This window comes from Penaeus chinensis, chromosome 16 (genome assembly GCF_019202785.1).
Source record: "Penaeus chinensis breed Huanghai No. 1 chromosome 16, ASM1920278v2, whole genome shotgun sequence".
Lineage (NCBI taxonomy): Eukaryota > Metazoa > Arthropoda > Malacostraca > Decapoda > Penaeidae > Penaeus > Penaeus chinensis.
Window position 1 is genome coordinate 26,752,149 of NC_061834.1, and position 13,396 is coordinate 26,765,544.

Sequence of the window (13,396 nt, forward strand, 5' to 3'; positions counted from 1 at the left end):
TTACCTTCTATCTCCTTTTGGTATTTCCTCCATCCTTTTATAAATTTCCATTTCTTTTCTTTAGGATGTGTTTTTTTTTGGGGGGGAAGGTTATCTTTTATGATAACTGGTAGGTGGTCACTTCCTAAATTACATCCTGTCTCTACCTCAAAATGGCTTAGCGTTGGTTGTTATTTTTAGGTCAATAGTGCTTGTTTTTCCTTTGTTAGGGTCTTTTCTTGTGCTTTGACCTGGGGTGTTAATAGGATAAGATTATTTGACTGGTGATCCCGTGATATTTGATAATCTAGGATTTAGATTTGGATTCCAATATGTATGGTGTGCATTGAAATCTCCCATTATCATATAATATTCTAATTCTTCTTTCCTTATATTATTACATGGATTATATATAAGTAAAATATTTAGCCATTTATTTCTGGAGTTGATCTTTATTCTTAGAACTTTTTTATGAATTGGTCTGTTAGATTTATAAGCTTATATTGTAGTTCTTTACTTATGCAAAATGCTAGACCTCTTCTTAATTGTTCTCCTGTCTTCTCTTATTATTCTATAATTTTTCAAGTTAAAGTTGTCTTTTTCCTTTAGTCAGGTTTCACATAATCCTATCAAGTCTGGTTTCTCTTTATTTGCCAAGTATTCTAAAAAAAAAATTTTTTTTTATGCAATACTGAGCTAATATTACATAGAATGGCTTTAATCATTTAGATGTTTCATTACTTCTTTGATATTAGGTGTTACTTCATTTATTGTTTCCTAAATGATTTCTATTATTGCTTTTTTAGAATTTATACGGATTATGTTTGATATAGCACTGATTATCATCATCATTGTATTCATCCATGAAAAATCTTTATTTAGTTGAATGTCTCTTTGCGTTTTTCCACTACTGGGGTTCCATCTCTCAGTGGTGTTGGTAACGACCACATTATTGGGGAATCTTGAATTTTTTTTTTTTTTTTTTTGGTTAACTGAGTCTTTTGTACTTCATCTCTCTTGATCTGCAAGTTTTTTTCCCCGACATACGTGCCTCATCTTTTTTATTTCTATTTGTGTTTTGATTTTTAGGTCTTGTTGGGGTTCTCTGCCCTAATGGTATAATTTGAGATTACTTCAAGTCTGGGCATATGTTTATGTTGTGTGTTTTGTTGCTTGTATGTTTACATGTTCTGCTGTTTCTATGTTTGCATGTTCTGTTGGTTGTATGTTTGTGTTTTTCTTTGCTTGTTGGTTGTTTATGTTTTGGCTGGTGGTCTCTTCTTTCTGAATAGGCTTTAACTCTTGAAATTGTTTCTTAATTTCTATGTCATTTGGGGTTATATTTTTTATATTTATATTCTGAGTCTCTCTATCTATTTTGCATTGGTTTGTATTGGGTGGGTGATCACCATGACAGAAAAAGCAATAATCTTTGTTGGGGCATTCTCTATAGGTATGGTTGATCTGGCTACATTTGCTACATCTTTTCTTGTTTTTGCATGTCATGGTTCCATGCCACCTGAAACATTTGGGGATGGGAGGAAAAGTATATTGATGGACAGAGTAGGATGTATGTCCTATTGCTACCTTCTCTGGTAGTCTGCCTTAAAAAGTTAGTCGTAAGGACTTAGTCGGGTTCCATTTTATCCATTTCATTTTTCTTTGTTGCTCTTTTTAATTCTTAACACTTCTACAATTTCATTATTGTTCCCACTTATTATTCTCACCTTCTCTTTAACTTCTTCTGGGATTAGCTCAACTTCTACTGGAAAAATGGTGCCGTATGAGCATCCTATGTTTTTGCTTGATGCCGGCTGTTTACATTTTATTTCCCAGTCTCCCAATTTTTTTATTTGATTTAGAGGTTTTAATTTTGTTATGTCGTTTACCTCAAATCTGAATGCCTGAATTATTGCTACTGTGGAAGTATGTAGAGGGAAATTGTTATTTGTGCAAGATTTTAAATGGAAGAGAATTTTGGGATAACCAATAGTTGCATCGGGGAGGAAAATGGTTTGAGACATTGAGAAGCACTGATTGACCCATATTTACTTAAACTGTTTTTGTATGTGTGAGCCTTTGTGTATGTATGTATGTATGTTAAAACTTGTAGAACATATAGTCATTGAAATCCTGGTTGAAGTTGTAATCTATAGCACAAGCAGAGGTGATACATTTGTCCATGAAATGTACTGTAATTATTTTTTGCTTTTAGAAGGGAGAACCTCTGTACATATCATTACAGTTGATAAACCATGTGCAAAGACTTCTAGGGTTTTGACAATAATGTATAAAAATCCTGAAGCTGCATGTAAACCATGCAGTGAATATGATACCACAGGAATAATATGACACAGAACTGATATAATTAAGGGATTGTGCATTATTATTCACTGAAACAGACATACTTTATATGGAAATATGGTTGTAATTTGAATACATTGATATCAGCCATCCATTTATTTCACTTTACAGGTCATTCCTTCCCAGTAACACCTTTGCATGGTTTGTTTGTACTAACATGTTTTAAAGTAAATGATGCCAGAAAACAGTGAAGATATTAGTTCTTCCTTTCTTCAGTCTTCAATCTTTTTTATTTTTTTTTTTACAGAGGGAGTAATACGACCTGAAGATGTTCCCGTACAGACTACCTACTGTGAACATTACAACCATACTGTGTGTGACAATTATGGTGTTCCAGGTTGCTCAGGGATAGAAACCTGCCCAAAATGGCAAGAGCCTGATAAGAAAAATCATTGTTTTGTCCTGTGGACAAACAGCTCAGAGGGAAAGGTCAGTAACATTGATCAGTCATTACTTCTTAAGAATAATGAGCTTATTTTGATATGCAAATATAAGAGTTTCAGCCTTTCTGTTTTCTCACTGAACTTCGGATTATTTGGAGAGTGCTTTTGAAATATCCTTGGAGCATTTTAGCACGAAATTTATCTAATTTAAGCACAGAGAATATAATATCCTATAATGTAAACCTTTCTTTGATATTTAAACAACACATATTTTAGAAATGCATTGATCACTGATATCCAAATTAAACATTAGGGTGCCAGGACATGTGGGTCTAAAAAAATGATATTATGTATATTCCTTTCGATTAGGTGGAGATTACATTCAAAGGCTGTTGGTCAAATGATCAGAGCTGCACGGATGAGTGTGTCAGCAAACAGGCAGTCAGCAGCTTAAAAGGAGAGAAAAACCACATATTTTGCTGTTGTAATGGTAATAGCTGTAATCAGAACTTTTCTTGGGAACCTGCAGAGGATGTCTCCACCACAAAACCTCGTAAGCATATTCCTTAATATTTTTTCCTTCTTTCTTATTCCTTTATGTCTATTTATACTTAGATTATTTTTATTCAGTTTTGAAAATATATTAAGCAAAGCAATTTTTGATTACCATTTTCAATGGTTAGAGAATAGGTATTGTGAAAGTGCTTAACATATATATATTTTTTTTTAAATGTCCATTGTCTTTGTAATTTAAGCTAAGAAATATAATATTCACAGCTGCAGTTGAAGTGGATAATAAAGATGCAATGGTTCAGACGGTGCTGTGGACGCTGGGCACACTCATCACTCTTGTCGTCATTGTTGCGTTGCTTTTCTACCTCTACCGGCGACGGAAGATGGTCAGTGTTTAGAGTTTTACAAGGCTGTTCATTTGTTTTATTAGTATTACATGACACAGATTGTTGAAAAATACTCCCTTTTTTTCTTTCTTTTTTTTAATTAGATGCATATATACACACATGAATTGCACACTAAGGTTTTAGTCTATTTGAGCAGAGAATGTTTTTATTTTACACAATTTATGCAGTTATATGTTGATCTATGCCATTCACAGGCCAACTTTTTGGAAATTCCAACTGTTGAGTCAACTGCACTAGCTCCCCCTTCCCCACCCATGGGTCTGAGACCTATACAGCTGCGGGAGATCAAAGCACGTGGGAGGTTTGGCGCAGTGTGGAAGGCACAACTTCATTCAGATATTGTTGCTGTGAAAATCTTTCCAGTACAGGTGAGATTTCCTATCAATCTTTCTTTGTTTAATATTGGTTTTAATTAATTTTTAATGTTCTGCTCTTTTGACCTTTTTCTTGTTTCTTTGTTTCTGTTCTCTTCTTTCATTTAGCATTTCTCTTTGTTTTATTTAACCCAATGCTGCCGGGGAAAATTAATAATAAATGGAGAGAATCCTGTGCTCATTTTTTATGTTTTTTTTGTAATGTCTGCACATAGATGGTTCTGCTAGTGCTTAGCCACAAAGTAGTCAATTTGTGGACCTTGTGACCTTACCTGATTTGAATTGGCGGGAAAAATGTATTTTTTACTATTGCTATGAATATCGATGTTATTTTGATTATAGACTTTGTAATTGTTACAATGTTATAAACATTATTAACCCAATGGCGCCGGGTATAGCAAATTAAAAAAAACTCTACACTCTGGCGAACGGCGGCAGCGCTCCGACTCTGAGCGCGTGATATCGGTCCATCAAGCCGAATCATTGCCTCGGGGCGTTTTGGCGCGGCGCCGCTGTGGACAGCCGCACGCCTCACATCGTGCGTATTGTTATGACGGCGATAGCCGTGACCCGTCGCCATTGGGTTAAAAGCAAAATAAGATAACATAAAATATTTTCGTAAATCAAAGAAAAGAGTAAACGGGTGAGACAGGCAGTACTCGTAATTGGCTCATAGGTGAATTAGTACAAGTGTAGCCATCTATGTGTAAAAGCAATCAAATAAGTAACTCACATTGGGCACACGTCATGCCCATCGGCATTGGATTAATATTTTTGTATCATTCATATTTTCTTTGATTTCTGCTTGTACCGGCTTTGCATTATCGGTTACAAAAGAAAACTTAATAATTATTTATGCTAGATATGATATTGTCGGATTACTGAATGTTTATTTTTAGAAATTTGTTCCCACAAAGAATGGATGTGCTATGCTTGAGTGACTGTTTTTGTTGTAATGTAGTGTTAGGTCAGTGATTTCTGTTGTTTGCCAGGCAGCTACAATCCTATGCTATTTACAAATTATTTACAAATGTGTGAAATTATGTTTTTAGAAATTTAGGAAGGCTAATGAATGATGCACAAGTCTCCCATACCCTCTAGTATGCTCTAATGAAAATAATTATAACTGCAAAATGTCATAATCCTCTTGTGAAGCCTCACATTATGGCTAGAACTCAACAGTCATTTATGCTTTGACTCCCATCCAAGATTGTTCAATGTGTATATACTCAATTTTATATATAAATGATATTTCTGATATATTGTTATTCTCTTATTATTTATGTTTATTATTTTCTCTTTCTCAGGATAAACAGTCATGGCAGGTTGAGAAAGAAGTGTATTCACTCCCCCAAATGTCCCATGAAAACATTTTGCAATTCATTGGAGCTGAAAAACGTGGGGACAACCTTCAGGCAGAGTATTGGTTGATCACAGCGTACCATGATCGAGGATCTCTCTGTGACTATCTGAAGGTAGATTATGTTTACTAAATGAATCAGAATGGTTTTGATATTTACAGTGGTTATTAAACATTTCTCCTTGAAACCCTCCACGTCTATCTCTATCTCTATACATCCCTTCTTTCCACCCTTTCTCTCTCCCCTTCTCCCTCCCCTTCTCCCTCTCTCTCCCCCCATCCTCTCCTTCCCCCTTCCTCTCCCTCTCCCTCTCCCTCTCCCTCTCCCTTTCCCTTCCCCCTCTCTCCCAGCCTCTCTCCTTCCCTCCCTCTCTCTTTCCCATTTACTAATGACATACAATTTCCTTGAAAGGCAAACCTGGTAACCTGGACTGAACTCTGCAAAATTGGAGAGTCTATGGCAAGGGGCCTCATGTATGTACATGAAGAGCAGCAAGCCACCAAGTGTGAAGCGCTGAAACCTTCTATTGCCCATCGAGACTTCAAGAGTAAAAATGTACTTCTGAAGAATGACCTCACAGCTTGCATTGCTGACTTTGGCCTGGCGCTGGTCTTCCACCCTGGACAGCCAACTGGGGATACTCATGGACAAGTAAGGCCTACTAATAATGGCTTGGTCCCCATTAATTAGCAGATGTGGTACTTATTTAGATTTGGATGCAGTCTTCTCTGTTTTCTTTATTTATTTGTTATTTGCCTTTTTTCATATTAAAATAGGTTATGGAATGAGGACAATTATGAATTGAAAGTCAGCAAGCTATACACTTCATCTTCCTTTTCCTAGGTTGGAACAAGAAGGTACATGGCGCCAGAGGTACTGGAAGGAGCAATAAACTTCCAGCGTGATGCCTTTCTACGTATCGACATGTATGCTTGCGGTTTAGTGCTTTGGGAGATTCTCTCAAGGTGCTCAAGTAAGTATTATTCTCATGTTTGATTTTGCTAACAATAGAACTGAGTGATGTTGATTGTATTATCAATTGCTTTATGCTTGTTTATGCTACATCTTACTTAGGATCCATATTAGTGTCTCAGACATGACCAAAAGGCTTTTCCATGCAACTTTGTCAGTAGACTTGAGAATTGGGCTGATGGAATTTTTGCATATATGAATAAAAAAACGAAGGAAAGCCTCCTTATGTATCATACTGTTAAATAACACTGTGAATGAATGTCAAACAAAATTGTTTTACTTTCCATAAAGCAATAAAAATTTAGGAATGATCAGCCTTTTTCAATTCTTTGTAATTTATGTCTTGTTTAACCCAATGCTGACGGGCCACGCCTATCGGTGTCATAACAAACCGCTCAGTCTACGGGGTACGGCTGTATACATGGCAACGCCCCAGAGCACGTGGAGCAGGACGTTTGGCATGGTGTAGCAGACTCCCGCGCCCTGTGTTTGCTTGTTGCCACTAACCTCCAGAGTTTAAAACTTTCATTTATTTTTTTCACGCGTCAGTGTTGGGTTAAGAAAATTTACATATTCCTTCTGAAGTATATAAAATGGTTCTTGTATCCTTACAGACCAAGAGGGTCCTGTGCCAGAATACCATCTGCCATTTGAAGAAGAAGTTGGGCAGCACCCCACCTTAGATGACATGCAGGAGTGTGTTGTTGCTCAGAAAGCACGTCCTGCAATTCGTGACTGTTGGCGAAAGAATCCGGTGGGTGAAAAAAAAAGTAGTTTATACTGGTGTACAAATGTTTCTTTATTTGATGTACCATCAGTTGAATGTCATAGTTACTATCATTATGAGATTAATATTATGATAGATACTAGTGTAAATAAGCTGTTGCTTAACCCATTGGATCCAGGTGCCTCGCTGCCTGCACGTGGCCCAAAATCCAGGGAATAAACTTACCTGAGTGTCGACTCACAAGGACAGTTGTGTGGTTTCAAAACTCTATGCCTTCACTTTTCAATGTTATCATGTTTTTGTCTTTTTTCTTTTTTATGAGGTCTGTATTTGTCATTTGATTGATATAGTGTATCAGGATGGTAATAAACTTACTTTCCTCCTTATCATCTTTGTAGGTAGCCTATAGCTTGTTATATTTGTCATTTAAAAGACAGTTTTCTGTGACACACCCTGCACTGTTGGTCGTAGTGTGCAGGAATAGGATCCTGAGCTTGGAAATAGTATCCTACACACACACAAACACACACACACACACACACACACACACACACACACACACACACACACACACACACACACACACACACACACACACACACACACACACACACACACACAAACACACATAATTATACGTATATATGTACATATATATGTCCATAAACATATATATACACATACATACATATACACATACATACATATATATATATATATATATATATATATATATATATATATATATATATATATATGTATGTATGTATGTATGTGTATATATATATGTATATATATACACATATATATATATACATATATATATATACATATTTATGTACTTAAACATATATATATATATATATATATATATATATATATATATATATATATACATACATATATATGTACATAAATATATATGTGTGTGTGTGTGTGTGTGTGTGTGTGTGTGTGTGTGTGTGTGTGTGTGTGTGTGTGTGTATTATATACATATATACATACATACATTAACATATACATATATATACTATATATATTATATATTACATATATTTATTATGCATGTGTATATATATATTATGAATAAATATATATGTATATAAATGTATGTATGTATGTATAATATATATATATATATATATATATGTATATATTGTATGTATGTATATATATTTGTATTGTTTGCATATTATATATACACTTATATATATATATATATATATATATATATATATATATATATATATATATATATATATATATATAAACATACATACACACATGCACACACACACACACACACACACACACACACACACACACACACACACACACACACACACACACACACACACACACACACACACACACACACACACATTATATTACATTATATTACATGATGTGTATATATATGTGTGTGTGTGTGTGTGTGTGTGTGTGTGTGTGTGTGTGTGTGTGTGTGTGTGTGTGTGTGTGTACATTACATATATATATTTTTTTTGTTTTTTTCTGTGAGTGTATGTATATGTATATATGGATGTTCATCTTTTGTTTCATATCGTCTTGTCTTTTGCTTTCTACAGGGCATGATGGCCTTAGTTGATACCATGGAGGAGTGCTGGGATCATGATGCAGAGGCTCGTCTCTCGGCTTCTTGTGTTGTAGAGAGACTTGCTGTGTATACCCGAAACCAGCACTTTTCCCCTACCTCAAATCCACACAAGGAGTCAAGCATATAAGGTAAAGGATTGGTTCATACTCACTGCTTTTCTCTCTTTCTTTCTTTCTTTCTATCATAAGTTGCTTCACCTGGGCATGGTCTATTCATTTAACTCTGATAGCTGGAGCCTAGAAACATTTAACACAAGGCTGTTCATTTTTACAGATATATGATTGTATATGTAAATTCTTCAACCTAAGTATATGCAGTTTAGATAGAATAATTTCTAAATATAAGTTAGTTTTTAGAGAAAATGCACTTATGACAATTGGACACATATGTTCTGAAAATATTTAATAAGTGACAGTTTTCTCTTTTCTGTACAGAATTAGTATTTGTTCTTTCTTTTAACATCTTGAATTTTGTTTTGTTCTGCTGTGTTTTACATACTGAAGAGTAAATAAATGGTGTACATAGCATTTCTTCTGCTCACATCAAGCACAAGCACATCACATACCATTTGGCACTTAATTTTATTATTTTTAGGTCTTTTCAGTCTCTATTGGTCAATATAATTTGGAGTATACAGTGTCTAGTAAACATTATTCCTGAAATTTTATGTCATCTAATATTTTGGTTTGTTTATGATTGAGAAAAATATTACATTATGTAATGGTAACACAACCAAAGACAGGAAGCTGGTGTGTGCCCCAGCATCAATTCCAGAGTGGGAATACATTACCCTAAAAAAAAAATAAAAAAAAAATGATGGCATGGCTAGAAAAAAAAAAAATAATAATAATACTATTATTATTATTACAACTAGTAGTAATAAGAATAGTCGTAAGAACAGTAGTAATAGTAATAGTAGTAAACACAACACAAATGTAGATTTGCACATCCAAAAGTTTTCTCAGACCAGTTATCTTTAAATACATATGTTAAATATTTTGTTAATTCAAACTTTCATCTGTAGTATAAGCAGCAATATGTTCATGTAAATGCAGTACAATCCTGAGGTAAAATGTATTTATGTGAGCATATCAATGCTTATGTTAGAGAGAAAAGTTAAATTAAATAAAGATTTAATAAATGTATTTTTGGGCAATTGGTATGAGAACACCATTGGATATGCATAACCCTCAAATGATGATCATGATAATGATTATAAAAGAAATGTAATTATAATGAAGATAATGACAATGATAATAATAATAATAATGATAACAATAACAATGATAATCATAATAATGATTATAAAAGAAATGTAATTATAATGAAGATAATGATAATAATAATAATAATAATAACAGTAACACTCATAATCATAATGATGATGATGATGATGATGTTAATAATAATAATAATAATAATAATAATAATAATAATGATAATATTAATGATGATGATAATAATAATGATGATAATAACGATAATGATAATGATAGTAATAATAGTAATAATGATAAAGATAATAATAATGATAGATAATAATAAATAATAATGATAGATAATAATAATAATAAGAAGAAGATAATTGTATGAAATAATAATGATGAGAGTGATATGAAATAATAATGTTAATGATAACAATAATAATGAAGATAATAACAATGATAATAGAATTACCATTAACATTTTTATTTTTATCCTAGTCATTATTAAGATTGCTTTAGTTACCATCATCATCATCATAATCATTATTATTGTAATCCTCATCATCATTAACAATATTATCTTCATTATTAACATTATAGTTGCTTTTAACGCCATCTAAAGCCACCACTGCTGGGTTGCTAGAATCTAGCTGCAAGTGTTCAGCTGATGTTCCCGTGTCAGTCAGCCATTTCCTTTTGGTAACCAAAGAGACTCCTCATTCCAGTGCTTGACTCTTACTGGCTCGCATCCACCAGTCACAGACCCAAGTTTTGCGTTCACCCAGCTATGAGACTTAAGTGAACAAATTATATCCAGACTTACTTGACATCCAAGTCTCTGCAGTAAAGTTGTTCATATTGATACAAGGAGATAGTCTTTTTTATTTTTCCATCTGCTTTTCTTTCTTTGCCTTCATCTTTTCATCTGGGAGGTAGATATGAAATTACCCAATTTGCACTGCAACTTCACAGATGGCCACTAGAGCATAGTGAGCCCAGGTTTTGGTTAACTTGGTGGGTTGGGCTTTCTGTGTGTGCTGGTTAGGATTGTATTGATTATCGATGGACCAAGAAGCAACCTTGATTGAAGACCTGGGGAAATCAGTTGTAGATAATTTAAAGGGTTGTTGAAATGTATTAGAGAATGTCCTGCTAATTATGAATGTTACGAATTAATTAACAGTAGAGATAATTGTGGGAGTGTATTTTCAAACCTACTCAAATGTTTTCTTCCTCTTTCAGGCCATTATGTGGTGGCCACGTACCTGGACAAGTACCTGTGCTGTAACCGCCTATTCTGGGTCCTGGTGCGGGACAGACCCCAGCCACCGCGTCCCACAGGCACCAGCTGTGTTGGGGGCCGAGTGTATCATGTAACTGCCTCAGTCCCCCCTCTCCCCCTTTTCCCAACTTTTAATCTATACACCACAGCCATTAACTACAGTTGCAGCTTCTCTTGACTAAGCAAAGTCTAGCCAGTCTAAGAAGATTGGTCTTTGGGGACTTATCCTAGAGAATGTACTCATCCTTTGTGAGTACATCAAGCTTGGTACTGGCGGGTGAGAGGCTGTGTGAGTCAGATATGTCTTCCTGTAACTGATTAGTGCAATAGTTTGATATCCTTGGCGGTGCTTCAGATGCATTTCCCCCCCTTCCCGTATGAAAGAACTGACATAAAATAAAAATGAATTTTTCAAAGTCCAGTGTGTCCAACCATCTCTTTTGTTTGGCTGGTTTGGTGTTGGGTGAGGGGGGAGACTGAGTGTGGTGCCAAAGGGGTCAACAGGGAAGTGCTCGGACTGCTAAGAAAGGCCACCTGAAAGGAAGGTAACTCATGAGAACTTTCTCCCTGGCTGTTACAATATTCTCTGGGGCACTCGTCATCATCATCATCAAACATCCTCGTGACTCGAAGCATTTTATTGTCTTAATGTTATATAATTCCAAACCAAGAGTTACATGCAAGCATCTACATGTGAAAAAGAAGAAAAAGAAGAATAGGCATCTACAAGATGGTAATGGCAAGATTTGGAGTTAGGTTTACTGAAAAATTACTTTAAGTTATGTAGAAATGAAACATAAAAAAGGAAAAAGATAAAAAAGAAAATATTGCTCTATTGAACAATAGGAGACAGAGTATGGAGCTGAATAGCAGCTAACTTCTCAGGAAAATGGATGGAATTCCAGTGTGTGTCGAATGACCTTTTAGAAAATGTTATTGCTGTTTGCATTCAACTTGCTGAATTGAAGGAAACAAAATATTCTTAATGGATTGGCAGTAGCTGCCCACCTTGGGAATGTTTGACCTCAGGAATGCCCTTCCAAGAGTCCCTACTGCCAGAGTTAGTTCCTTGAGTTGAGTACCGACAAGGTGGGGTTTATTGTACTATGTAAGTACTTCTTGGGAATGCTCCCAGTTTTATGGTTCTGCATTTTCTTAATCTGAATGTGTCTAGTTCTGTGCATTGAAACTGTGGAGTGGATGCTGTGTTATGATAGTAATATTTACAGTTTGTTGGCATATGTTCTTTAAAAAACAAAAAAATAAAAAATAAAAAAAAAATCATAAAAATCATAAAAAAATAAGACTTGGTTTTTAGAGCTAAGATCAGCATACTTTGCATCCAGCCATTCAATTTTGCAGCTCATAGTGCAGCTTCAAGCTCAACTCAGTAACTCAGGCATAAAAATTATGGTTGTGCCCTCCTGGCAAGTGTTTGAGTGTGTGGAAAAAGGGTTTGGGTTTGTCAGTCAACCAATAAGGACACATTTTGGGCATCCATTTTTGGAAATGCAAAAACAAGATAAGTAAAAGCTATATTGGCCTAAGAGCCTATGAATAATGCCATTCAAACAAAGAGAAAATGATTGAAAAAATGAAAAGATGCTAAAAAGTATTTGTGATTCGTGAAAGCATGTAAGAAATAATTTCAGAATCAGTTGAGGAAAGATGAGGGAATAGAATTCAAGAATGTGTCCAGTATTTTTTAGAGGGTAGGCTTTGGAAATATCAAGTGATAACCTTCTAAGCTGGTACAAAAGTCTGACGACCCTGCCCAGTAAAATCAGTTCTCTAAGGCCAGCAGAGGGCCACGATTGGGCTGCCTCTTTACCGTCAGCTCAGGATACCCTTCAGTGACCACCCTGTTACCACTTTGCCCCCACACACATACATACCCTCATACTGTAAATATTTGCGCCTTGTTTGTAGCATTACAGAAGTTGTCGCCAGCAAAACGGAACTAGTGATTATTTTAATGTGGTTTATTTGTGAAACCAATGGTGCTTTTTTTCTTCTATCTCCAAGATGAATGTTAACTGTTGTATAATGAAGAAGCCAACTTGAGTGAGGACACTGGCACATTGCCCACTCAGCATTGTAAATACCTCATGCCTGTACACAGCCTCATGACCTTTGGCATCCAGACCTCACCATGACAGATCATGAGTGCTTTTGTTCTAATTGCTGTTGCCTCTTGCTTGAGGATGAGAA

At 35.0% G+C, this 13,396-nt stretch overlaps 1 protein-coding gene across 1 annotated transcript; it reads left to right on the plus strand.

Annotated features, from left to right (window-relative positions):
- The first annotated feature begins 2,265 nt into the window (after positions 1 to 2,265).
- On the plus strand, positions 2,266 to 12,768 carry LOC125033272 (activin receptor type-2A-like). Its single transcript, XM_047624655.1, has 12 exons — positions 2,266 to 2,290; positions 2,455 to 2,484; positions 2,591 to 2,772; positions 3,096 to 3,279; positions 3,504 to 3,625; positions 3,841 to 4,014; positions 5,328 to 5,495; positions 5,793 to 6,032; positions 6,225 to 6,354; positions 6,968 to 7,107; positions 8,670 to 8,826; positions 11,146 to 12,768. Exons 1-11 carry the CDS (start codon positions 2,266 to 2,268, stop codon positions 8,823 to 8,825), a joined length of 1,551 nt encoding a protein of 516 aa, XP_047480611.1. The 3' UTR covers position 8,826; positions 11,146 to 12,768.
- The last annotated feature ends 628 nt before the right edge of the window (positions 12,769 to 13,396 follow it).

Bases quoted from the DNA above. Each gene is read 5' to 3' on its own strand.
- LOC125033272 (XM_047624655.1), top strand. From the start codon at position 2,266: ATGTATAAAAATCCTGAAGCTGCAT. The intron at 6,033-6,224 runs GTAAGGCCTACT...TCCTTTTCCTAG, and splicing joins CTGGGGATACTCATGGACAA to GTTGGAACAAGAAGGTACAT. The intron at 7,108-8,669 runs GTGGGTGAAAAA...TGCTTTCTACAG, and splicing joins ACTGTTGGCGAAAGAATCCG to GGCATGATGGCCTTAGTTGA.